At 42.8% G+C, this 27601-nt stretch overlaps 1 protein-coding gene across 1 annotated transcript in view; it reads right to left on the bottom strand.

The window, feature by feature from the left end:
- Positions 1-27601, bottom strand: part of SEC62 (SEC62 homolog, preprotein translocation factor) — a 33642-nt gene that overhangs the window by 4432 nt on the left and 1609 nt on the right. The window contains exons 2-6 of the mRNA XM_014602865.3: positions 19008-19116; positions 10485-10590; positions 5984-6194; positions 3399-3491; positions 1011-1071 (exon numbers count right to left, since the gene is read on the bottom strand). Of these exons, the coding sequence (XP_014458351.1) occupies positions 1011-1071; positions 3399-3491; positions 5984-6194; positions 10485-10590; positions 19008-19116 (580 nt within the window). The remainder of the gene's footprint in view (positions 1-1010; positions 1072-3398; positions 3492-5983; positions 6195-10484; positions 10591-19007; positions 19117-27601) is intronic.

Raw genomic sequence — 27601 nt, 5'->3', positions numbered from 1 at the left:
TTCAGCCAAATCTGAAGATTCAATGCTGATTCAGAGAATCAGCAATTCAGCCATAGACGCAGCTTTAAAGGTTTTTTCCACATACCTCAAGCTACCAGGCGGCTCATGAGTGCTGCGATGCTGGGGCGAATGGAGCATCTCACAGGAGCATGGGGGGCACCCGTGTGCTCGATGGTGAGCCCAAAAGTGGACCAGTAGTAGTTCTGGTTCACTTCTGGGTCTGTCGCTGAGCGTGCAGAAGGCCCCCCCCAGCTCAGCGATCGGTCATAGGGGGGACCCCAGGTGCCCCCCCAGACCCAGTCACCAAGCCAGTGGGGTGTGGGGGAGGCCCCCACACACTTCCTAGTGGACTCGGAAGTGGACCAGAAGTGCTTCTGGGTCTGCTACTGAGCGTGCTGGGGAGCCCCCTGCACTCCTGTGGGACACTCCATTCGCCCCAGCATCGCAGCACTCATGAGCCACCTGGTAGCTTGAGGTATGTAGAAAAACATTTAAAGCTGCATCTATATCCGAATTGTCAAATCTTTCCGAATTGATTTGGAAGGTTCCAATTTGATTCAGAGAGATTAAAGGGTCTCCTGTTTAGATTCGGATTTGAAGTCTCGGCCACTGAATAGGGCTGAATCTCCACCAAATCGAATCAGGGACCAAAGCTTCGACAGTCCTGATTGTGACTGAAGCAAGTTCATAGATTCATAGATAGTTAGGAGCTGGAAGGGACCTTGCAGATCATTGGGTCCAGACCCTCCCACTCTAGGCAGGAAAACAACTGGGATTAAGTGACCCCAGTGAGGTGACTGTCCAGTCTCCTCTTGAAAACCTCCAGGGTAGATGACTGCACCACCTCTGGAGGGAGTTTATTCCAGTTTAACAGTATCAGTTTGTGGTCAAAGTATCAATCAATAATAATAAAAGCTTCACACATGTCATATTCCCTGAGCAATAGATATGCTTGTTTGGTAGTTATCTACACTAACAAGCTACTTGTTAAACATTCATTCTAAACTTACCAAGTATAAGTCCCATGGCAAATGTTTTAAAATGAACCGGGTCATAGATCCACACATACACCTGTAAATAAGAAGTGTGTTAAAACTGACAAAGTTCTCTGGTAAATCTCTCAAATTTGCCACCTCATCTGAGAGTCACCTCATCTGTATGCATCTTTATTGCTATATTCTTATACTGTATTACTTTTCACTTAGTTGGTGCCACTCTACCCTCCAAGTCAGCACTGTGACAAAATACAGATGATGACAAGTCTATAATACGAGTCAGACTTTAAACCAGAGTCTCTGTACTTCGCTGTATAATGCTGACAGTCTTGTGACTAGAACCTCTTCAAGCTAAACAGATTGTTTCAGCATTACACTGATCTTACTCTATCCCAGGTAGCAAAAGGCCTCAGCAAAAGTACATTTTATTGAAAAAGGATACATAAAATGGAAGTAATTAATTTCATACCACTGCCAGACCTTGGATGTGCAGTAAAGTACAGTTGAAGGCTAGGAGCTTCCAGCACCTGAGAAGTACTGTTACTAGATTATAAGATTCACACCCTTCATGGGTGCTTCTGTTCTTTTACTTAAAAGTTTACTTAAGCACGTGATATATCTGTCCACATTTTAAAATTCTTCAAACATTAATCCTTATAACAACCATCTGAAACAGACAAAAGAATTTCTTTCATTTGGCTGTCTGATATTAGTAGAGAGGTGTATATTTCTACTTAGGACGGGAAATTCTAGCATGAGATGGGCAGGAACTTCTAGCTCTCAAAGTCGTTTTCTCTCATTTTCAGCCACTAGTAGATGCATCTGTTTTGAAACATTTTTGTCTAACGTTGTCTAAAAGCAAATATAACATGAGAACTTAAGAGGAAATAAACATTCTGGAACTGTCAAATCATACAAGTGAAAGACAACATCGAATCAAGATGTTTATGAAGCCATAACCTTCACTAAAAAAGCCTACTGAAGTTTCCAAAATATATTTCTGTGGGTCAAGAGGTATCCACAAGACAACATAGAAATGGGCAGCAAGATGAAGTCCTTGATAAACGACGACTGTATGAAAAACCTGAGGCCAGGGAGTAGATAAATGGCAACTGCATCTAGTGTACTGGATAAAAGAATAATCCAAATTCTACAGGAGGTGTATCACACCATATCAAAAGGTTTAGGTGAAGCTATGCAGTCCATCTGAATCAGAAATTTACCATCCCTGTAGAAAAAGCTTCTTGCCAAGTGTAGAAATTCTTTGAACTAGTAAGATTAATGATTGTTACTGAAACTATATGGAGCCTTCAGCCAGCTGTGAAGATTCAAAACTAGTAGTCCCTGACAATAGTAACTCATCATTGTTACAGCTGAAAACATGATGACCAATAGGACTCCTTAAGAGAAGAGAGAATACAGTTCTGCAGTGACACAGCTCAGTACAATGAGTAGTATCAGTTCTTCTACACACAGCTAGTTCTGCAAAGAGCTGAGCCATATGTGGGCCTAACTGATGCTGGTCGACTAGGAAAGTTCTTTAGAGTTCTAACATCAAAGGATTCGAAAATAGAGTCCTGAATACATTGGGACACCGCCAAGTCTGGCATAGCTAGTTTTGCATGGAGAATTAACAAGTCAAATTATCAACAAAAACCAAGAAGGACAATGTCTGTAATTCCTGCTCCTCTGGGTGTGTTCATCCTGCCGTGTGTGGAAAAGGTTGGGTAAGTGGAACTTGCTGCATTTTTAGTGGCTGCATTAGCCTGCTCACATGACCTATAGATTTGTTATATACACTGGATAAAATTCTCATATACATACCTACTATTTTAGGTACTCACCAATTTTGTGAAGGGAAGGGTGAAATACGATATATAATCTGCAGGATTGGCAAGAATCAGCTGCATCAATTACAGTGTATTTGGTCTCTGCATGAGAAGCACCTCTCTCTATAAAGGGGCAAAATCACCAAGAAGTATAGGAATTTCCACTTGTCTCAAGTTATAGGTATAAGAATAGGAGCCCTGATGCTACGGCATTGTTAGAGAAGTAAATTATGTGTTTTACAGAAGAGGCAAGTGGAACACAGAGAGGTTAAGTGACTCGCTTGAAGCCACACAAATAAGATGGGCAAGATGACATAAGAATTCAGGAGTACTTGGTTCCAAGTTGTATGCTTTCATCTTGAGGCCACGTGGCCTCTCCATGGCAGCCACCTCCCCTGTGACAATCTTCTTTGTTATTTAAAAACTGCTTCAAGAAAGGCCAACAAGTTCCCACCCATTCCTTTTAGCAACAAAACAAGGATAAATCACTCTAGAGAAACCCAGTAACCTGAGTATTTTGTCACCTGTGACCAGTATAATGACAATAAACATAAGAAATAACTAGAAACCTCACCTCATTTCCATCCAGGAAAACTTGATCTTCATGTGGCTCAAGTTTAAATTTCCTCTTTGTTTCCTTTTTCTTGGGTGTCCCTGGGGTCTCCTCCTAAGAACAAATAGCAATCGTAAAACAACAGGGATACTAACAAGCAAACTAGAGATTGGGAAAGGTCTTGGATTCACAATCTTGAAAATTAAAGCCCTTAAATTATTCAAAGGAAAGATACAGTAGATATATATGTTTTCTGCCTCTTTCTTGAGCAGTGATAATTAAGGGAATTGTAACTGTACCTTAATTTTGTGTTTAGAAGGTAATAATCATTAAGGGAATTAACTGCAGCTGTATACCATAATTGTGCATCTTAGCTTGGAAGGGTTTCACCAGAGGTCCCATGATAACTTTGGCCAGCTCCTTCAGCACTCTTGAATGAAGTTCATCTGGTCCTGCTGACTTACAGATGTCTAACTTTTCTAACTGATCACGCACCATCTCAATGTCAACAGTAGAAAGGCAGTCATTCCCACCATGCCCATTCTGAACCTTATGTAATATGATTTTCCCCTTAGTCTGGTGAAATACCAAAGCAAAGTAGTCATGCAGGAATTCAGTTTTCTCCTGAGTGTCAGTAACTAGCTGTCCTGAGTTGTTAGGCAGTGGCCCCACACTTCCATTTGTTTTCCTCCTGTTCCCTACATGCCTAAAGAAGGACTTATTATATCAGGAGGCACTACTTCACTGTCAGGGTGGCTAGGACCTGGAACCAACTTCCAAGGGAAGTGGTGCTTGCCCCTACCCTGGGGGTCTTCAAAAGGAGGCTAGACAGCCACCTAGCTGGGGTCATTTGACCCCAGCATCCTTTCCTGCCCATGGCAGTGGGTTGGACTAGATGATCTGCTTAGGTCCCTTCTGACCCTACCAGCTATGAAACTATGATTTCCTATTGTCTTGGATTTCTGTTCCTAGTTTAGTTTAAATTTAGTTGCCGCCTAAGCCTTTCTAATCTGCTCCCTACAAGTGCAGGCCATTGTTGTATAGTCCTCCTCGGGAACCGTCCCAAGCTTCCCTTGTTTGTATGCCTCTTTCTTCTTTTTCAAGAGGACTACGATATCCCTCTTAAGCCAAGAGGGCTTACCAGCCCTTCTGCTACCTTTCCTCTGCATGGGAATGGGCTTCTTTTGTGCATCGAGGAATGTGTCCTTGAGGAACGACCACTCTTCATGCGCTCCTTTCACCTTCAGTCCCTGGTCCCACAGCACTTCCCTGCTATTACTCTGAGCCTGCTGAAATTCACTTTTTTGAAGTCCAAAACTTCAACCCTGCTAGCTGACTTGCCTGCTTGCGATGGACAGTAAATATGATGGTTTTGTGGTTGCTGTTGCCCAGGCTACCTTCTATATTCAAATTCCTCAACAGATCATCCCCTTTGGCCAAGACCAAGTCTAGGAGAGCATTACCTCTCGTTGGCCCGTGCACTTCTTAAGTCAGATAGAGCTCTTTGATACAGGTCAGGAAGCAACGCAACTGATCTGACTTAGCTGAGTGTTCCTCCCAAGAGATGGCTGGGTAATTGAAACCACCCATGACAACCATGTCCCATACGTGCATGGCCTCTGCCAGTTCTCAGACAACTCCAAACTGAGCTCCTCCTCCTGGTTTGGTGGTCTATAGTACACACCTACAGTTAGGTCTCTCTCACCACACTCTCCACCCTGAGTTTGACCCAGAGGGTTTCAAGTTGCTCTGCTTTGGAGCTGATGTCAGCCTCCAAGAAGGTGTTTTACATTTATTATGTATTCTTCAACTTACTGGCAAGTCCATCCCTCAGTGATAAAGTTAGATTTTTCTTTAGAACCAAAACTCCTTCTGCCCTTTTTGTGTTCATAAACACAAGAGCTAGATGGTTTAGGGGTTTTATTTTTTTCATTTAAAGTCGGTTTGTTCAATATAAGTGCCATCACTTCCACTTAAGAGGACACAGATCTGATGCACAAGTCAGGTGCCTAAAACATCTGCTTTACATCAGTTCAATCTTTGGTCTTTGGGCTGACACTACAAAGTGTCCATTCCAGTATTATTATAAAACTCCTTTAATAGTAGTACAATACTTCGAGACCTTTGCACATGCATGCAGAGTACACGGCAGACTAAAACCATCAGGACCCACCTGAGGCATTTAATCCTAATTTGAAGTTTAGTGTGCAGTAATATAGAAGTTAGGAATTTTGAAATTACATATACAAACTATGTCAATTTTATAAAAGCTTTTAATAATGCAGGCCATGTTTTGAACACTGAAATGACCCACCATTAAAGCTGTTTAAAAATGCTGAACAACAAGAATAATAATACTGCTACAGAAGCACTCTTAAATACCAGCCAAAATTTCAAAATGAGACTTCTAAATATGGAGCTGTGCACAAATTTGATGCACTTTGTTATATACAAGCAGATGCTAGAATATACTTGGCTAAGGCAAGTATATTTTATTTGGCACAGTTTGTTCCAGCTGAACAAATTAGAATTAGATATGGGAAATAGAAACTAAGAGCATTTTAATAAAATTCAGGTTTTTTTTTCCTTTTGTGGGTTGCACTTACCTTTTTGCACTCTTCTTTCTCCCCTTCCTTTTTCTTTTCCTTCTCTTTCTCCTTCTTAGTTTTTTCATCTTTGCCACTTTCCTTCTTGATCTTTTTTTCATCCTCTTTCCCACTCTCAGCCTTTCCTTTTTCTTTTTCTTTCTTGATGTCCTTATCAGGCTTCATTTTCATCACTTTTAGTGCTCGGTGAAAGAACTGTTTCTTAAGAAGCCTTACAATAAAAGAGGTTATACATATAAGTGCTTTGGAACAGCTGCATTTAAAACATAGTTATGTTGTTAGATATGTGCAACAGAGTAGCTGAAAGAGTCACCCTCAGCAGGAATCATCACCCACTTGTCTTGCACTTTATGTAACATCTTTACAAATCGGAGGGGCGGTGGGGGTTGTCAGGTTTTCGCGTAGGTACATAGGGTTTGTCAGCATTTTGCACAGATACAAATGACTGCATAACTTCTAAGACATTGGAAAAATCTGATTAAAAAAAAAAAAATCAGGCCTATTGTTTAATCACTTTCTTTGATACATTTCCATTCCAGAAATGTCTTTAAAGTTCATGGCAGCATTCTCCACAGTAGGAGGAGATAACGGAAGCAAATGAATCATCAAGCTGTATGGTCAGAATTGCAGGTTGACCCCAGATGGGCTCACAACCATGGGAGCATACTCAGGCAATGCCAGTCTGTTCCATGACAAGCAGAAGTTTGATGGAAGGTCACATTGTGGCTCTGTCCTGGGCCCCAGGCCCCAGACCTTGCTGTCACCACCCTACAATCCTGGCCCCAGCCTCTGCGTATCCTGCTCCTGGGACGCTGCTCCCCACCCACCCATGGCCCCGTCCCACTAGCCCGTCTGAGTACGCCCTACCCACAAGAGTCCTGGCTGGTCTCCAGCGAGACTTCGTCCACCTGCTCTGTCTAGGACTCCTGGAAGCAAGTGTGGGATGGACAGGCTGGGGTGCCCAGGCAGTGGCAGAGATGCTAGTGGCAACAGCTGTAAGTTGCTGCTATTGTGGGGGCTGCTGGGAAGCAGAGTCTGGCTGCTGCGCACCTGGAGGCAATGGGACTGGCTGCACAGACCAAGGCCTGGGGTGCCCCCTGCGCCTGGGCCAGGTGGAGCAGAGGGACCTGCTGTGGGTCAGACAGAATCCCTTGGTGTGCTAGATCTAGCCAGCAGGCTACATTTTGCCCACCCCTGCCTTACACTGTGGGAAACCAATTGTGATTGCCTCAGAGGATATTACCAACTTGCACGATAAGGTCCGGATATGCAACTTGCTTTAGAAAAGGCAGTGATTATTTTCTCAAAAAAAACTCCCCTACCCTGGGGGTCTTCAAGAGGAGGTTAGATGAGTATCTAGCTGGGGTCATCTAGACCCAGCACTCTTTCCTGCCTATGCAGGGGGTCGGACTCGATGATCTATTGAGGTCCCTTCCGACCCTAGCATCTATGAATCTATGAACTTGTAACCCTCTCAGACATGTTCCTGAATTATTTTATTATGACAGGGTAATATGATTAAACCCTTACTACATCCTGTTCAGCTTCTCCCAAGATTGATGGAACTCTAGAACTGCTCTGATAGAAATCTGGCATGAGATCTGGAAATGACTTGGTCCTAAAACACTACACAGAGGACAGTTTTTACCAACAATGCAGCTTTTGCTGATATGTGGTATAGGCACAAGTTCTTAAAGGTTTAATACGTGGACTTGTCAAACTCAATACCATACTGAGGTACCAAGAGGTAGAGGGTTCCAAAGAAGACATATTAATCAGGATTCCTTAAGGAATCTAACTACTCTAAAAAAAGACAGGTTCTGGACAGATATGATGTGCAGATGGTATCAAGTCCAGATTGTTCTAGTGCTAGTAAGTAGTCAAAATATTGATGAAATGGGTGTTGATGACATAGATGGTCAGTGCCAAGAGGCCAACTAGAAAATGTCCTTTAGCTTAATACCTCAGGAGACCTCCTACTTTGGAGCAGGACATGATCAACTTAGCTAAACAACTTCTTTTGGCATATGTCAGATTTAATGTGGCTTGATACTTGTGTAGGATCTGAGTATTGTTTTGTCAGATTATATTCTACAGAGCAGGCAAGAGAAAGAACATACTGCACTGAGAGGTTTAGCAAATCTGAATACTATGCTAGGGCTAGCAAAAAAAAAAATCCTAAAATTGGGAGGAAGGAACCTCAAGAGTCATCTAGTCCAAGCCCTTGCATGAATGCAGGTTGTGTTATCTCTAAACTATCCCTGAAAAATACTCATCCAGCAAAGAGCTGTGATAATTGATCCTATATCCTGGCTCTGCACCATGGAGTTTGGAAGGAAAGTATTCATCAGTCTTAGTATACAGGGCATGTGAAAAGTATTGAAAGGGACCCCAGAATGGAGCCAACTGCTTCTGGAAAAAACAGATTTATTCATAATTATCCCCACTTGCAAATGATGTTCTGCAACACCGGGACAGGGCATTCATGTTTGTACAAAAACTGGTTATCTGAAGTGATCTGGTAGAGCGTCTGACCACGTGGAAAGTACAGAACCAGCCACATGATCCAGTGATGAATACACCAGCTTGGAAACTGAACGCTCCTCCTTGTCTGTTGACATAACACACAGCTGTAATGCTGTCTATCAGCACCTGGACTTTGGATCTCTGGAACAGAGATAGAAATGCTTACAAGCCAGGTATCTCGCTCCCAGTTCCAGAATGTTTTATGTGCAGTAAACGTCCTAAGGAGATTCAAAGGTGATCTAGATGCGTCTCAACTCACCTCCTGAAGACAGGCATCCGTCTAAGACTTGGTAAAAAGCAGAAGAGGGAAAGACGCACTCCCTCACATACCTGACCAACAAACTTCCATCAGTTTAAATGAGAAAAAGACTTCTAGTGGGATTGGAATAGATAGGTCCAGAGGAAAACAAAAGTGATTAGACATCTTGCAAACATGACATGCAAGAATTGACTAGAAGTGGGATAATTTAACCTGGAAGGATGACATATTATCCATGGGGGTCATGACAAGAAGTCATGGCTTTAAACTGCAGCAAGGGAAATTTAGATCACACTGTTTCCCTCAATACCAGAAATGCATCCAAGGACCCACTTTTGGCCACTGGATGCTTTTCAGCTGTTGAGCTTCAGATAAGCCAAAGGTACAAATCAACTCTTGTCTCTCACAGTTCCTATTGTCCTGGAAAGGAAGACTTGTATATCTCTGCTTATCACTAAACAATGCTCCTTTCCTGTCCTTTGACAGTTGGATTGAAGCAGATAGGTAGGATCACATAGATGTGTTGGCCTTCAAACTCAGGGCTGAATTATAGCAGATGTAAATCGAAAGGAAAGCAAGGAGGAAGTTTTCATAAAGAGTGCCAACTACAGGCAAGCATCTTTTGCCTTTTTTTTTTTTTTTTTTCTGAGCAGACTTAAAAGAGGCAGATGGCAAAACAGGGATGTGTCCTTCACTGAACAAAGAAGGCACTTAAACACACTTCAGGAGGGGAATGACAAATCCCAGAGACTCGGCTTTGGCCACAATGGCACAATTTTTAATCCTAGGGAAGGAGGGAGGCTGAGAGGTTCTGATTTACTGGATAAGAAAAACTAGCAAAATACTCTCCTTCACACTCATCTTTGAAGACAACTGGGAAACAGAACTAACTGACTAATCACAAACTCCAACAACTGCAGAGAAGCAGAAAGACACTGTGGCTAGCTCCACCATTTATGCCCTTGGGCGAAGGGACTCAAGCATACCCTCAAATGACAGTAATGGCCCAAAGCATCCAGTCTTGTACACACAAACACCCTGTGGAATCCATGTGGACAATCATATGAAGATTAACAAGGGATGTTAAACATTTTCCAACTTTGGTCTTTTATAGAAGGTATGTTTTATTCTTCCAAGGCATAAAATAATAACCTACTATCCATCTAAGCTATCCTTGGATATGGCCAGTGTGCTCTTTAGTGAAGTTCTGCTGCCAGAGCTTTGTGAGTTTAAGAGCCCAGACCTTTGGAGCAGTGCCAGAAGTAGTCTTTTGAAAGAATTATTCTATTAGATAAATACATTAAATGTCCTGTGGAATTGGGATAAATTTACATTCCTTTGACTTTTACCATTGTCCTTTTTTTATAACAATGCTGCCTTTTTGTTCCTGTGGCACAGTCACCACTGATTACAGCTGGAGGCACTATGATTTTTAACAGCTACACAGTGAGCTCTTGTAAGTGTTACTGAGTATAATCGAAGTTATGAAATTACATTATTTATGTGCTACTGGTATAACACCAAAACAGATGTTTTTTCAAACCTATAACAAAGGTATGCTGGCCCAGGAACTATACTGAGGTAACAAATGCATATGCAACAGCATAATGTTTTTCAAAAGTACTTAAGTCCTCTTTTCAAAGGATAATCTCCTAAGTAACAAAGGCCCTTTAGAAAGTGTTAGTAGTTAAGACTATTAGGACTGGAAAGGCATACCTATTGCAATACTCAACAACAGACTCTCGAGTTGTAAATAAGGCTTCCTCTCCCTTCTTGGCTTTTGCCCACTTGGAATCCAAAAGGCAGTCCACAGCTTTGGAGGCTGAAAGGAAAAAAAATAATGGAAAAACCTGTGTTAAATTGCTCTAAAAGTTCACTTCAACATTTAGCGTGCCCTTTATCCCATGCTACAATAGAATCTGCAAATCATCATCTTACATTTGCTACAAGGACAAAACCCAACCAGTATAAGGAAACACAGAGAACTGATCCTTACAGAGATGGGCCATAGGGTTACAAGCAGAACTCCCACTGATGCCAATGGGTGCCTGGCCTTCAAGAAAACTGCAAGTTCTCAACCCAAGTTTTAATAAGGTATTATTTAAAAAAATAAAGGGAGATTCCCAAGGGAAAAAAAAGGGGGGGAGGGGCTGGCAAAAGGCAATCCCGACTATGGGGTGAGGGTTATTATTCTCTAGACTTACTGTAACATGCTGCAAATGAATGAAACTCAAAGTGATCAGTTCATTCTCAAACGTAAGTGAAATGCAGAAAGTGAAAAAGCACTGAAAAAGGTCAGTCACATTTATTTTTTCAGAGCAAGAAAAATGTAAAGATATGTCTCATTAAAAAAGTTAGGAGTAGGGGTGCACCGATAGAGATTTTTGGGGCCAATACTGATAGCCAATTTTTAAGGAGGCATATCAGCCAATCCCGATCTGATTTCCAATATGTAGCCTGGCAGCTTGAAGAGCAGTGTCCGGCTGTTAAGTCTGTTGTGGTGGAAGGGAAGGGGCATGCGGGTAATAGATCAAAGCCCCCGCGGTGAGGAAGAAAGTGGGGATGGGGCAGGTACTGCCCCCCTGGGTTGGGACAGGGTGTAGGACAGAGCCACAGCTCATCCAGGAGGGCAGAGAGAGGGGGTGGCTCCCACTGCTGTGCACAGCCCTGGAGGACAGGGGGGACATGTGCTCCCAGATCTGCGCAGGGCAGGGCAGGCTGCAGCTGCGGGCTGGGGCAGGCTCTTCCCGGCAGGGGCTTGGCCAGACTGCGCTTGGGGCAGGTGGTGGCAGCACTGGGCGGGGCTGCAGCCCTCTGCCCCATATTCGCCATAGCCCCCCCCAACCCTCATTCCAGTGCTGCCACCTGCCCCAAGCACAGCCTGGCCCAGCCCCCACTGGGAAGAGCCTGGCACAGCCTCAGCCCTGCACGCAGATCCAGGGGGCACATGCACCCCCGCCCCCCGTGCTCAGGGTGCATGCAGCAGCGGGAGCTGCTCCCCCCCCCGGATGAGCTGCAGCTCTGTCCTGCACCCCAACCCGCCTCGGCTGGGCAGCACCTACCCTAGCCCTCCCTCACCATAGGGGCCTTGATCTGCCTCCCCCATGCCCCTTCCACCACAACCGATGTACCAGCTGAAAGCAGCTCTCCATGTTCCCAGGCTGCGCTCCTCGCCACCTACATACTGCGCTGAGTGTGCGTGCATGCCCGGGCCATTTATTGGCTACATTAGCAGCCACATCAGGCCAATTTCCACTACAGTCAATTTTCTTTATATCAGTACCAATCTGCTATTGGAACAATGTATCAGTGCACCTCTAAATTGGGAGCACCAAATACTACTACTGCTGAAAGAACTAAGATTATTTTTGTCTGAAAAAAAGACGACTGAGGGAGGATTTGATAACAGTCTTCAAATACCTGAAGGGCAATTACAGAGAGGATGGAGAAGGCTTTTGTCTGGCCACAGGGGTCAGGGCTAGGAGCAACTGCTACAATCTTTGGTAGGTTTGTTCAGCATTTAAGTAACCTCACTGTTACAGACTAGCATTTTATTTCTGCTTTGAAAAGTGTTCTCTCTCAAGCTTCTGGCCATTCAGTCTGTTTTCTATCTTGGTCTGCTAGACGCAAGAACTTTCTTCCAAAAAATTTCTTCCTACTCCCCCTCTCTCCCTGCCCAATGTAGGTGTTTAGTTTGTAATCAATTCAATGCTCAATCTTTTCTTTATTAATCTAATCTGAACTGACTCAGTTCCTCAAATCTTTCAAGTTAAAGCACAATTACCAAGTTGTTAATCGTTCTTGTGACTTTTCTCTGAATCCTCTCCAATTACCACAATCTTCCTGGAACGGTTGACACCAGAACTAGACAGAATATTCCAAACAGTGGTCATACCAGTATCAGATACAGAGGTAATATAAACCTTCTTTCTTTACGAGATATTTGCCTGCATACATATAAAGGCACAAAAGAGATGGCCCAGATGCTGCTGTGCTCTGTTACTCCCACAATGCAGCACAGAAATGTAGGGCTGGAAGGGACTTTAGGGACCATCTAATCCAACCCCCGCCCCTGCTCAAGGGAGGTTCATCCCTAAATCATCCCAGCCAAGTGTTTGCTTAAACCAATCTTAAAAACATCCAAGGATAGAGATTCTGCTTCCTCTCTAGGCAGTCTGTTGCAATCATGATGCAGTGGGAAAGGGGGCTGGAGAATACACACTACAGCCAGGGGTTTTGCCAGAAGTTAATACAGAGCAAAAACCACCACTGTCCCCCTCCTCAGCTTCATAAGTAGAGCTGCAGCAAAGGTAATATTATTTTGGGGGTTTTTTTTCTAATTTTTACACTTCGTATAATATCTGCTCAGTAACAAGCCACCAATATGGACTCCAGTTACATATCATTTCAAAATTAAATGCCTTTGCTTTGCTTTAGCATTCATCTTTCTGAAAGCCAGTATTGAAGCTATTAATGTTACTGATAATACCATGTGATGTTTCAGTTTCAGCTGGAGGTTGTGTTTCTATTTTACACTTAAACAGCTTGTGTGTTGTTTGGAAAGTAGCTAAAAATCTTATGTTTAGTTTAACTTAGCATTGTATTACTGTATCTCTTGTTAAGGGTAAGTTTTCAAGGCAGCTTATCATATAAATATGCTTCAAACACACAATGCACAAGCACTGTAACACAATGAAGTCCAAAGTATTTTCTGCTCTCATGGAATACATTTAAGTCCTTACTACAAATTCAAATAGACTGATGACATACCAGAATATTTTTATGGCAAAAAGATTGCTGAAAAATTCTAAAAAAAACCCTACGTTATACCCTGTAGAAAGAGCTACATTTCAACTCAAGGACATTAGTGAAAAATCTGTAATAAAATCTATTTGAATATCTAACCACTCTCAAAAGATCTAATAGTTCTTAAATCCCGAAAGACAATCAACAAAACATCATAATTCCAATTCAGTAACTACATATAATACTTTGTTTAAAACAATGAGTTTTAATTTTAAAACATATTTTGAGAAACTTTTCTTCTTTCATGTCCATAAGGTGTTTAAATAGTTAAATAAAGTGGCATTTGCTTGCATTTTAACAGAATTTCAATTTCCACTCCATGTAGCTTGACACAGATCACAAGCAACTATTAACCTATTAAGTAACAGAATAAATGTTAAAGGTCTATTTAAGCAAAATTAATTATATTAAAAACAAAAGTACCAAATTTAGTATTTTGTTGCAAGTCACCACATTGTAATGGTTGCCAATCACTAAGAACTAACCTTCAATAACAAGGCTATATATAAAACAAAGCTCCTTCCCCACTACTGAAGTGCTGGGGTAGCACCAAAGAACAGATAGCCCTTTAAGGCTATGGGACCTGGGACCTCTCCCATACTATGGGCTATAAGAGCCAAGAAAAAAAAAGGCAGTTCCTAGAATCATAAGGCTGACCTCCAGAGCTCATCTAGTCCCACCCCCTGCCTGAGGTAGGATCATCTCTATCCAAACCATAATCTCAATTTTATATAAGATTACTGTCAACTCTGACAACACAGGCTTAACACTCTAACCTGCCACAGGTAAATCAGGGAAACCACGGTAGCCAACATACTGCTTCTATGAAATGCTGTCAATATACATTCAAGAGATCCTGGATAAAGGGTCATGCACTCTGCTACAAAGGAAGACAAAAAACCCCACAGTCCGTACCACTCTGGCCATGGGGTAAAATTCCTTCTTGACCCCAAATATGGCAGTTGATCTAATCCTGAACAGAGGGGCAAGACCCTCTAGCCAGGAGCCTCTGGCTTTGGTCCCATGAAGTGCGCTGGCACACCCCAAAGTCACTATAGCCGAGGCCGCAGCTAACACCCAATGCCTCTGAGCAAGGCTTAAAAACCTTGTTGTATGTAGTTGTAGTATGACTACTGAAGAAGTCAGAACTTTCCATAGAGGACCAGAGGACATGTACAGTTGTAGAGGCAGAAACCCAGAAAAGGTGGCTGGAGAGCACAGTGAAGGACCATAGGCTGCAGATGCAGGAGCAGAAGGCCAAGGGACTGAACTCACTTGAATTTTATATGATGGCAATGGGAGGAGGGTAGAGCAATAACAATTCCAGACCACAATGGTGCCAGTAAGGTGTTTAGGTAAAGAATGGCATTTGGTGTTCAATATACCCACCATACTACTTTGGGACTATGCAAGAAAGTGGCTGATTGGCACAGTACAGATTGGGAACCCTCAATATACAGTAATACCACCCAGCTCTTACACTGTTCTTTTCTGCCAAACATTAAGCATTTTACAAAGGAGGTAGTTTTGTCCATCTGTAAAAAGGGGATAATACCCAAGCAAAACAGCCAAAATAAAAGATTTAAGTACAGGTTCCTTGCTTGCTATTTTTTAATCAGTTATTTAAGTGTGTAATCATAGTGGTACAATTTAGAACTCAATTCACTGAGAAAAAAAACAAAATATAGGAATATGCTAATCGTCCTGGCTGTATTTTAGGGATATAGCAATTCACTTAAATCCTACCTAGTCCCAAGTGATACTTCATGCTAGAGTAGTGTTACATTGCTTCTGGACCCAGTACAAATAGGAGGAGCAGCCCTGAGAGCATACACCTCCCTTGAAAGCCAGCAAGGCTCAGAAATAAAGCCACATCTACTCTAGCAGTATTCTGTTGGTTTAGGAAGACTGACAGAGCATTTTGGAATGGTGCTCCTAGCATGGACAGAACTGGGATTTTGACACAGTTTATTCCAGTCCTATACCCTGCCCTCCACCTGTAAGAAACCAGCTAGACCAGCAAAAATACAGATTGGCCAGTACAACTAGATCTGCATTAGAGTCTTTATCAGGTACCTGCATCTAGAAGAGGATCACACCTCTTTATACCCTTGAATGATGCAGCACGTGTGCTGGCAAGTCTGTCAGGACTGACTGGTATGTTCTCAGAGCCTGGAGAAAGGAGGAAATGTTCAGCTCTCCCCAGCCACCTGGATCACCTTCATTTGGGAGTTCTGGATGGTGGCAATGAAAGGAATAGGAAAAAGAGAGCTGTCTTCCTTTAAAAAAAAATGTTCCTTAATAATTTTAAAAAAACCCCATAACATTATTTGTTGGACTTGAGCAAAAAAACCCACTGTCCTGTCATGAGAGATGAGAGCAAAGCAAAATTTGCTGCTATCACTACTGTTTTTTTCCCCCCACGTTTTATATTTAAAGACCAAAACAGGAGGCTACAGAAACATCTCCAAAAGTTAAACGGAGAATCCATTACTGAACAAATAGAAAAGACTGACAATCCAATCTATCAGGAAAGTTATATATATATAAATAAAACTCTTACATAGCCCTAGGTATCTGCAAAACATTGTATGAACTGTAACTGATCCTCACTATGTCCATTTGCAAGAGAATTATCCCCACTTACAATCAGGGGAAGTGGAATAGGAAGGTACAAACAGAGCTGACCCAAGCAAGGTGCAGGGCCCGGGGCAAATCAGACCAAGCAGGGCCCCACCCTCACCCCTGCTCCGATCCAGGCCCCAGATCCGAAGAAGCCGCTGCTGGCATCACTCCGCAGAGCCCCCAAAGCGCGGGGCCCGGGGTGATCATCCTGATTCGCATCCCGCCAGGGATGGCCCTGGGTACAGAAGCTTGTCCAAACTTAAAAGATGGAAGTTTTAGGGCAGGAGTCTGAACTAAGACTTCCTAGCTCATAGTCCTGACCCTAGACTAAATACTTTTCATACGTTACAATGAAAAATGCAATTAAATAGGAATTGCAAAAGTTACTGACTTGGGCAAATGACAAGCTTGCCCTTGTTTTATGAGAGCCTACAAGCCATAGTGGACAGCTGGCAAAGAGCAGCATGATGTACTTGAGTGTGCCAATACTAAGCACATTAAGTTTACTGTCTAGACTTGACCCAAGACATAAGCTTCATGTTGAAAGATTTAAAATCCTTGCAATTACAAATAAATCACTAGGGTCATGTACCAGGGACTTGCTGCCCATGCTCCCACAATTTTTCAGGGTTCTAAAAGAGATAAATGACCAGAAATGGCTCTTTCAAGCAGCCACCAGGACACTCAGGAAGATACAAACTAAACTAAATTCCATCTCACACCGCCCCCAACTGGTAGATTTCAGACCTGCTACTCAATGACTGACATCGATCAGGGTGCCAGGATACAGTGCAACTTTAAGCAGCAGTTATAAGCATGAACCACTGCCTGGTTTCCACTTTAGTCAACCGTCTTGCTCCTGTCAAGTCCAAAGAGCACTCCCTACTCTGATGAAAACCCCAGGCTCGGTGTCCTCCAATGCCCTGAATCATCTTCCAAGTCTGACTCTGTCATCTGATCTTCTACTCAGCAAGTCTTTCATTTCCTAATTTGCTCTTCATAATAAACTGGGTCTTGCCATTGCAATGAATATTTTACCCTTGGCAGTTGGTTGCCTTATGGCATCACCTGCATGTGAAATCAAAGATGGTCAAGTTCATGTTACTTTGCATGAGTTTTCTGGATATTCAGCTCAGATTCTGAACCAGGTTCAGAGTCTGTGAATCTGCATCTACAGAGAAAGAAGGGGTCAAAATAGGTCCTTCCTATTATTCATTAATGTCCTCAAATGACAATAATTCCCATTAGGTCAAGACATTCCTCAAGCATCTGGACCAAGCAAGGCTCAACTTGGGTGGTCTTAACCAAACTGAAAGTAAACTTCTCCCTGTTCTACAAGTCTCTTGACTAAGATGTCCTGCAAAAAACCTGACCACTTTCTAACAAGAATCCTCTATTATGGGAAGCAACTTCGTGGATACTTCATATATATCCTAAGCTTTTGCCAACCTTGAAAAGCAATCTTATCATGCAGTACTTCTCAGCTTTGTGCCTCCCCAGTTCAACTTCCAGTCTCAACAATACTGCCACTCACTTGGGAAAACAGAGTCAATGGGATAAGCTTTCATGCCACTAAAAGAGCCTCAACAGATCTCAGTAGGATTCCTCCACACTGCCCTACCCTGCAGAGTTAAGTGTATGAAGCTGCTACTCTTATATATCCACTTCACTAAAGAATGCTTTACTCTGTGGGACTTTCAGCATGCTCTGTGCTCCCTCCATGTAAAGGGCTTATTCCTTCCCAGCTGAAAGGCATTTGACTTTAACATCATTCTTCTGGGAGGACCCACACACAATGTTGGCTGTTGCCACTGCCCCTGCTCAGGATCCATGCACCTGCAGGGGGGCAATATGGTTGCTTGCTCATCCCTTAATGTCTGGGGCAACAGAACCAAGAAAAAGTATAGTTTAAGCCAGTGCTAGCCCCTGCAATCTTTGGGGCAGCACTGCACCACAATCATGCTCCAAGCTCGCAGGCAAAGGGCCTGCTGTCCCTCTATTCCTTATCCTTCCCACCCTGCATCCAGGGAAGGAAGAAAGTGGAGGGAATGCCTGGGTCAGAAATCCATGCATCCCTCAGATCCTGCAGTGGGTGGGGAAGCACCTTCCTTCTTCTGTGTTCACATGCTCCAGTCTCCCATGTGCTCATGCTCAGGGACAAAGTTATGGCCAGAGTATCAATCCCCTGCCCTCCTACCAGAAGCATCCATCCCCAGTTGAAAAATACCTGTGTTGAAAGGAAATGGGGGTATTGCTGTCTGCTGCCATCAGCTCACTAATGCTGCCCTGGGTGGGATGCCACTAGTTACTCTGAGGTCCACACAGGCACTTCGCATTGCGCAAGGTTCCCCACAAACATACAACCCAAGCAAGCTCCTCCACTGATTCCTTTCAGCATTTTTTTCAGGTACGAAAGAGGCATCAGCTAGAAGGACAGGCCTTAGCAGTCTAACCTTGAGTACCCAGGAGCCAGTCTGTTTACCTGAGCCCTGCCTACCAGCTCAGATGATGTGCCTACCTTTAACCTCCAAACTCCATGTGGGCCCTTGAAATAAGAGGAGCCTTTAGCATTTTTTTTTTTACCACTATAGATAAAGAATCCCATGTCTTTGAAGCTGCAGAATGAGGGTTCACTGTATTTACTTCTATATAAGGTTAATTTTCTGGTTAACAAATGCCTGGTTTGTTTTTGAAGCCCTGGGTTATGAAATTTATACTACACAAGTTAAAATGTTAGTAAGTTTAATGAAAAATAAAACAGTACCATATTAGTAAATATGCCACATTACTGGCTAAAAATAATCCTACCAATAAAATAATCAACTCTGTGGCCCATCATGTTGGTTGATTTTGTTGGACAGTTGAAACGTAGGTATTTGGCTACAGCTTTCTCCTCTTTGAACGGCTCACCAACTTCCTACAACATAAGAATGTAAAATTAATAGAGACTTAAAACATACTACAGGCAACATACTTTTGTTTTGACTCATCTCATGTAAAAATCCAACTTATTTTCATGGCAACATATAAATAAAGAACACCGTTATACAGGGAGTATAAAGAATACCTGTGCCTCAAAGACCTTTCTATGTAAAGAAAAGGAATTAAATGATCTAAGACATTGTGATAATACCAAATCTTGAAGTGACAGCAAGTGAGCTTGTATGTTAAAAAAAAAAAAAAATAAGTGTAGGAGATTTAAGTGTTTTGAGCATTGCTTTCTTCAAATAGTTTGACATATCTTTACTTTCCAAGCTAAGAATATACAAATACCAAACACTTCACGCCACACTATAAATGTAGAAAAACATTACACAAATTAACAGTGATATGCATCCAAAACAAATAAGGACCTATGATCTGCTTTAGTTTTAATAATTATATCTACCACCATTCAATGCTATCTAAAGTTTATTTTCAGAGGAAGAGAGAAAACTGATACTCAACCCGTGACCCCTGGGTCTCCTTAGAGGTCCGGACATTTGGTGGCAGGGGAAGCAGTGGCAACATTCACTGCCACAACCTCCACAGACCTATGCTGGATCTAGCCCACAAACCAGCAGTCCCACAGCAGCATGGGAGACTGACCCCATCCACAGGATCCAGTCTGTGGACTGGCCCTGCTTCACTCATCTGGCCTCCGGGAGCAGAAGGCTGAGCACTGCATAAATATTTCAGGGAACAAATTTCTGAAATGTCACAAAAATGTCTTTTCAATTACAATTCTGTGACTAGACTATCCACAATTTGTATAAAATGAGCCAGTTTCAAATTCTAAATGTCTGTTCTATTTTTCCACCAGGAACTTCTGTTGACGTTTTTAAGATATCCCTAATACTATATTGTTGCTGCTTTGTAGAGACAGTCAAAGAAAGCCACTAAAAACAAATTAGACTGAAAGGTCTCATTCAGCTGGTCAGAAGTTGATGTTTACTTATGGTAATTTGGGGGGTGGAAACCAACATTCAGCCAGGAAAGCCCACTTACTAGGCAATGGTGTTACTCACTCTTTCCATCTCCTAGTAGGAGAATAAGATAACTCTAGGCTGAACTACTAAGAACATTGTAGAGTTTAATGCACTGAGTTCTACTCTGTATTACCACGTGAGCCAAATTTAGTCATCGGGACTCAACATTTTCAAACCTGGGTTGGATTGCAGTTCTATTAAAAATAATGAAAAAAAAATCTCTAGATGAAACTGTGGCGTTATTTTTTTATCCCTTGCTACACTTGTTTATTTGTGGATATAATTTATGCCAAACAGATTAAATACTTAATTTATACGCATAAAGTTCTCAATGCCCTAAATTATTCCTTAAAGGACTGCTGTTTCAAAACAGCAAAAGGAAGCCTGGTTAAGTCCCAGATAAAACTATAGCCTTCAAGGTAGATTTGATTCAAATCAAATAGATTTAAATCACTAGTTAGGTTAATTTTGTCACTGTTTTCCATAAAATAGTGCATTCTTGTTGTTCGATATCCTCTATTCATTTAACTTCAAACTTTGCATTTTTAGAGAGAGGTAAGGACTTGACTCTGTGTACACAAGTTTTCAGAGAGACAACAGTGCTGACGGGTAGGTAATCAGGTCTGTTATCTCATCTCCATATACTGCTGTTAATGAGGATGTTATCTCTGGAGACAGAAATCCACAGCTTGAGAACTGAAATTAAGCATCACAGAGAAGCTTAATGGGAACTTCTAGGGCAGTGATTTGATTCTCAACCTTTTTTGGATCAGGACCCATTTGTGTTTACATCAATGGCCAGTCCTCACCCAGGGCCCCTCACTTCCCACCCACTGCCCCCCCAACCCCCAGGCTCCAGCCTCCCAGTGTGGGGCATGGGGGGCCCCCAGGCAGCCCCTCAAAGACTAGAAACTTGCCAGCCTGAACGGGAAAAGCCACGGTTTCCCACATATTTCTCCTCTAAAGGAGAATCCATTTTTTCAAGTTTGTTCGTGACCCTTTCATACATCATTGCGATCCACACTTTTGGGTCGAGACCCACAGCTTAAGAAATGCTGTTCTGTACTGAGCACTGAATTCCACTGGGTAGAGTGGTTTTCTTTAATCTTTATTAATCTATAGAAAAGCCTCTGGGAACCCCATAAGATTGGGCCCCTAATATAATCCATGGCCTGTTGTAACCTTTTAAGAAAAGTTTTATAAATAGGTCACATGAATATATTGTCTAAAATAGTACATAATTAGAAGTTCCATGATGATATCTTTGAGCTTTAACATATCTTAAATTAAAACTTTCTTTATATAGGTTTATTTTTTTTAAAAAGCATCTTGACCAACAAATAAAAAAAATATGATTAAATAAAAACAGTATATTTAAAATTTTTTAAATCTAATTTTATTTTTATTTTTTTTGAATCATTGATTTTTATCCATCCTGACAACCCTACAATTGATCTTCACCACGCAGGTAACTGATAAGATTCTGTTCAGCATCCAAGTAGAAAACAGACCTGTTGATATTTACTGAGGTAACAAAGGCAACAGAAGTGAGCTGTCAATACAAAGGCTTAAAACCTGTGCGTACTAGCTAATCTGGAGCTGCTCTCTCGAAATAGGACGAATTAAATCGGGCTGCTCTTACTCTTGGAAACATTCAACTGTTGCCAAGAAACCAGAGCACATTGGTAGTTTGAGGTAGCACTTCTTTCCCCCGACTTCTCTGCTCAGTTGTGAGAAGAGGGACATGATCTAACACAAGCTGGTTCCCTTTCTCAAGATAAACCAGGCCAGCAAGACAACTTATTGACATTTTCAGACAAAAACATATCGTATGTCTTGATGCCTTTCTACCTTGTTTTTAATTTAACTTTTATGATTTTAACTTTAATTGTATGACTATTTTTAGCAATATTTGGATTTTCCATCGCATCATACATGAGGAAATCAAAACGTCTGGGAGTTTTTATCCACATCCCAGAAGGGTTCCAAGGTGTACTCTTCAGATGGAAAAATAAGAACATAAGAGCCTCATTTTCAATGATGGTTGGTACCTACAGCTCCAATTAACTTTAGTTAGCAGATGCGTCAAAGAGCAGGGGTGCTCAACCTTCAGTCCACAGGCCAGATCCAGCCCCTAGTGCTGTGTCACTTGGCTCTGGCACCCCCCACAAATCTGTGGGGAGCCCCATGGGTCTGCACACAGTGCAGGAAGGTGAAGGACTCCCACAGTCTAGGCCTGGCAGGAGAGGCACTAGGTGAGTGGGGCCCCCACATTCTGCAACCCACCACCACTTACCCTTCACTTGCAGTTCTAGCTGGGACCCTGCTCTGGCCCAGGGCAGGGAATATGAAGCATACATTGCCTCTGGCCCCAGCCAAGTCATACAGCAGTGGTCGTAGCTCTGACCTGAAGCTGCCACTACATAGCTGGGCTAGGTCCAGAAGCAGCAATATGTGTACTTCCTTCACCCAGATGCAGCATGGCCCCAGCCACAGTCAGAGCTACAAGGGGAAGGTAAGTGGGAGAGAGGTGCAGGGGGCACACGCCAGGGGATGCAAGCACTATGGGCGTGGACAGGCATCAGGCAGAAAGGTGGGAGACAAGCAGGGGAGGCAGACAGGCAGTCTAAGCACCACAGGGGTAAGCATGGGACAGGCAGGAGGCAGGCCAACTGACTTCCCTGTGGTCTGCCCCACCACCACCTGCCTCCCTGCAGCAGTGTGGGGGATAAATACATGACGACCCTACAAAAATTAGATTCCAGATATGGAAAATTGTAACATTTATAAAATTTGCATGTCTAAAATCTAATTATGGGGGGATAGGGGCTGTCTTAAATCCAGAGTCATCCTGGATTTGGGCAAATATAGTAATAACTAATACAACATTCTTCAACCAACAGAATCCCAAAGCATGTGTCTAGTGGTCAGAGAAGTAACTGAAAATAGAGAAGTCTGGGCTATATTCTGGGTCTCCCACCACCTTGACTAAATAATCACATTCTTTGCCTCAGTTTCTCCACTTGTAAAGCTAACCTGTTTAACAATTTCTTTGCCTCCATTTTTCTGAGTAGGGACCTGGTCATCCCATAGGCCCCAGGGGAGGCACACCCAAGCCTAGGGTCATCGAGGACCTAGTCAGGGAGCTTCTGGAGGGACTGGACGTATTTAAATCAGCAAGTCCTGACAATCTCCACCCCAGAGTGCCAAGGGAACTAGCAGCGGTTATTGCAGGACCTCTGGCACGACTTTACGAGCGTGCATGGTGCTCTGGCAATGTGCTGGAGGACTGGAAAAGGGCCAATGCGGTTCCCATTTTCAAAAAAGGGAGGAAGGAGGACCCAGGAAACCATAGGTCCGTTAGTCTTACCTCCATCCTGGGGAAGCTTTTTGAGAAAATGTTCCTGGCGTATGTCCACAAGGGGCCAGCAGGGGAGACTATGCTTAGGGGCAACCAACACCGGTTCATTAGAGGCAGGTCCTGTCAGACCAACCTGGTGGTCTTCTACGACCAGGTAACCAAATCCCTGGATGCAAGTGTCGCAGTGGATATAGTCTTTCTGGACTTTAGGAAGGCCTTCGACACAGTTTCTCACCCCACTCTCATTAAAAAACTAGGAGACTGTGGTGTCGATGCCTACACAGTCAGATGGGTCACTAACTGGCTAGAGGGCTGCACCCAGAGAGTGGTGGTGGACAGGTCTTATTCGACCTGGAGGGATGTGGGCAGTGGGGTTCCGCAGGGCTTGGTCCTCAGGCCCGCACTGTTCAACATCTTCATCAGCGACTTGGACAAAGGGATAAAATGCACCCTGTTCAAATTTGCAGGCGACAGTAAGATGTGGAGTGAAGTGGGCATGCTAGAAGGAAGGAATAGGCTGCAATTGGATCTGGACAGGCTACAGGGGTGGGCAGATGAGAACAGGATGGGTTTCAACACTGACAAGTGCAGAGTACTACACCTGGGGAGGAAGAACCAGCAGCAGACCTACATGCTGGGGAACTCCCTTCACATCAGCGCAGAGGCAGAGAAGGATCTTGGAGTCATTATTGAGGCCAATATGAACATGGGCCGACAGTATGGGGACGCGGTCAGGAAGGCCAGCCATACCTTGTCATGCATCCACAGATGCATCACAAGCAGGTCCAAGGAGGTGATCCTCCCCCTCTATGCAAAACTGGTTAGGCCACAGTTTGAGTACTGCGTCCAGTTCTGGGCACTGCACTTCAGGAGGGATGTGGACAACATGGAGAGGGTCTAGAGGAGGGCCACCTACATGATCAGGGGTCAGCAGGGCAGGCCCTACGAGGAGAGGCTAAGGGACCTGAACCTGTTCAGCCTCCATAAGAAAAGGCTGAAGGGGGGGAATCTCATGGCTGTTTACAAACTAGTCAAGGGGGACCAGCAGGCATTGGGAGAGTCCCTGTTCCCCCGAGCACGCCCAGGAGTGACAAGAAATAAGAGTCACAAGCTGGCAGAGAGTAGATTCAGGCTAGATATCAGGAGGCATTACTTCATTGTCAAGGCAGCTAGGATCTGGAAACAACTTCCAAGAGAAGTGGTGCTGGCTCCTACCCTGGGGGTCTTCAAAAGGAGGCTGGATTAACACCTGGTCAGGGTCATCTGACCCCAGTACTCTTTCCTGCCACAGCAGGGGTCGGACTTGATGATCTGCTCAGGTCTCTTCCGACCCTACCAACTATGAAACTATGAAATTTTTCTACAGAACGGAGACACTAGGATGTGACGCACTAAACAAGGACTCTTTGCCCAAACAGAAACACAAGCAAAATTTTAGATAGAATATAATAATCAGCATTGGAATTTGGCCAGTGCAGTTCAGCCTTGGTGCCTACTGAATCAGTAGGTTAAGTTTCAAAGCTTCCAACGTAGTGGCAATTGCAATGTGCAGCTGAATGCCTGGCTAAACCCATTCTCTTACCTTAAAATTAGACTACTGCGTGATTAAGTCGCATATCTTTAGTTTTTTTGCCATGAGAGAAAAGAGCAAGCTCTGATCAGGTTTCTTTGGCAAGATGTTCAAGACTCTCCCCTGCATTTTGGGATATGTACATTGTTTAAAAAAAAACAAATCTGACAAGAAAACTCTATAAAAGTGTGTTATCCTGGGGCAAGTGGGTACTAAACTCCTTTGTAGAGACAGCTATCTTGATTAACTTAAACCTCTAGGTCTTTAGAAATCTATCAGTTGAGACACATCATACTTTGTGACTGGTTCTCTCAGGAAATTCTCTTTCAACATTTTGTGTTTATCTTTTCCCCATTACTTCAGTTAAATTGTCACTAGAGTGACATTTACTAGAGTCTTCATTTCCAAAATGTCTTTACTGGAGCCTTCAAAGAGCATGATTCAGTTAGTTCTTCCCTTGTTGCCACAACAACACAGAAGAGAGCTTTTACAAACAGGAAAACCCCACTGAGGTGAAACAACAGAGCAAAGACTGGAGAAATCTGAAAGGGATAGAAATTGCGGGGCATGGTCCACTGCAGAATTTAAGGCCCTTTGGCCCTGCTGGCCTGGTTACTGTTCAACTTGTCTCGCCACCACCACTCCTAAATCCATCCCACCACATAAGGAGGGATCTGGGGACCTGATCCCTCCATATTCAGGCTCATGCTTGCCACTGAACCCCTGTCCACTGCCCCTGCAGCCACAGAGGCCACCCCTGTGCTCCAGGCTAAACTGGGTCCATGAGGAGCCCCGAGGTCTGGATCTGGCCCAGGGCCACAGGTGAGTTTGACATTCCTATTTTAAACTAGACAATTTGTTCCACAATATTTGAAATGCCTTTTAGGGGAAAGCATGGTTATCTTCAAAGATAACTTACAGTTTTACTTGCAAGTTACCGGTCAACCTTTTTTAACTATTTCAGAAAAGTTCAAGCAGGCAAGAAAAATAAATCTCACTTGACTCTCAATTAGGATGTTCCTGGGTGCCTTAAACATCCTAATTAGATCTTTGTGATCTAATCTTCCACATGCTTTTTAACATAGGGGGAGGGGACTTCTACAAAAGAGAAACAACATACTCATTTACATATTGATGCCACAAGTTTAGGCATCAATCCTAACAAGTCATACATACAGATGTAAGCATAACAGTTGTCCTGTTAAAAATTCAGTGCAACTGCTTACTGACTCAGAGTTAAGCACGGGCATAAGTGTTTGCAGGGCTGGAGTTTTGGGTCCTTATATGAGATACTAAGTGATATTTTAAATTGTTGTTAGTGAATGCTTATTGGATACATAAAACAATTTTGTAGGCAGGATAGCATGTTTGTTATAATTGAGCTATTTATTCATATTGTTTTTTCATCATTTAACAAATTGTGATGGTTATAACTCAACTTTACAGGAACTTGATTTTTTTTCTTTTATTTAACTTTTCCTGGGTCTTTCTTAATCCTTAGGAGTAATTTAAATAAAGAGGTTAGGGGGTTAAAAATAAACTCATCACCAAGAGAGAAATAAATATTCCTCTTAAGTCTTTTTCTCCAGGAAATTCCACTTCATTAGTGGACTAGTACAGAGATGTTATAATTAGGCATTACAATGCCAAAATTATAAATACAAAATTCAAGTTGCACTTAAAAAGCCAAGCATGATCTGGTAAGACATGTACAGCAGCAAAGACACCCAGCCTTGCCCTGAAGTGACATCTTACAACAGCCATATGATTCTTGTTTAAACATTTTAGCATTTGTAGTCCCAGACTAAGCAGTTTTAAACAATTTTTGTTCCATATTTTCACTCCCTCATGGCATCATTTCCCGAGTTTGAAATGCTTGGTTACATCATCTGTATAGCGTTTTCTGCTGCAAGTTACTGATCCATTCCCTTTATCTCAATCCTGTAAAGATTCATTTTTTTATGTTCATACATGAATACACTAAACAAGAATGATATTATTTGATACTTCTAAAGATTTGAAGATTTTTTTTTATTTTTATTTTTTAAATCACTTGATTTTTAAGAAACAGATTTGCCACTACATAAATACAAACAGAACATGTTGGATGGTTAAACTGGCGTTACAGCTTTTTACATCAGAACAGCCAAGTGTCCTAGTGACTCTGGTCCTCAATTTGAAACTAATTTTGCTACACAGCTTTGAATGTGAAGAACCCCAGCCCCAAGACCCAGTGGTCACATCTAGGGGACAAGTTCACAGTGCCCAGCAGTGCTTCCCTCAACATGCTGCGTGGCGCTACAGCATTGGTTTTCAACCTTTGTGGACTCAAGGTGCCCTGTCATAAGTTTTGTGAATGGGGTGGCACTCAATTTAAAAAACTAAGTTGTGTATTACACTGCTTACCTCCTTCTACAGGGGCAAGACAGTAGGGGTGGGGAAGTCATCCACGCAGGGACACCCTGAGCCTAATTTATCTGCTTAATTTATCTCCTCATAACTC

This window comes from Alligator mississippiensis, chromosome 7 (genome assembly GCF_030867095.1).
Source record: "Alligator mississippiensis isolate rAllMis1 chromosome 7, rAllMis1, whole genome shotgun sequence".
Taxonomy (NCBI): Eukaryota; Metazoa; Chordata; order Crocodylia; family Alligatoridae; genus Alligator; species Alligator mississippiensis.
This window is presented reverse-complemented; position numbering and strand designations above follow the sequence as displayed.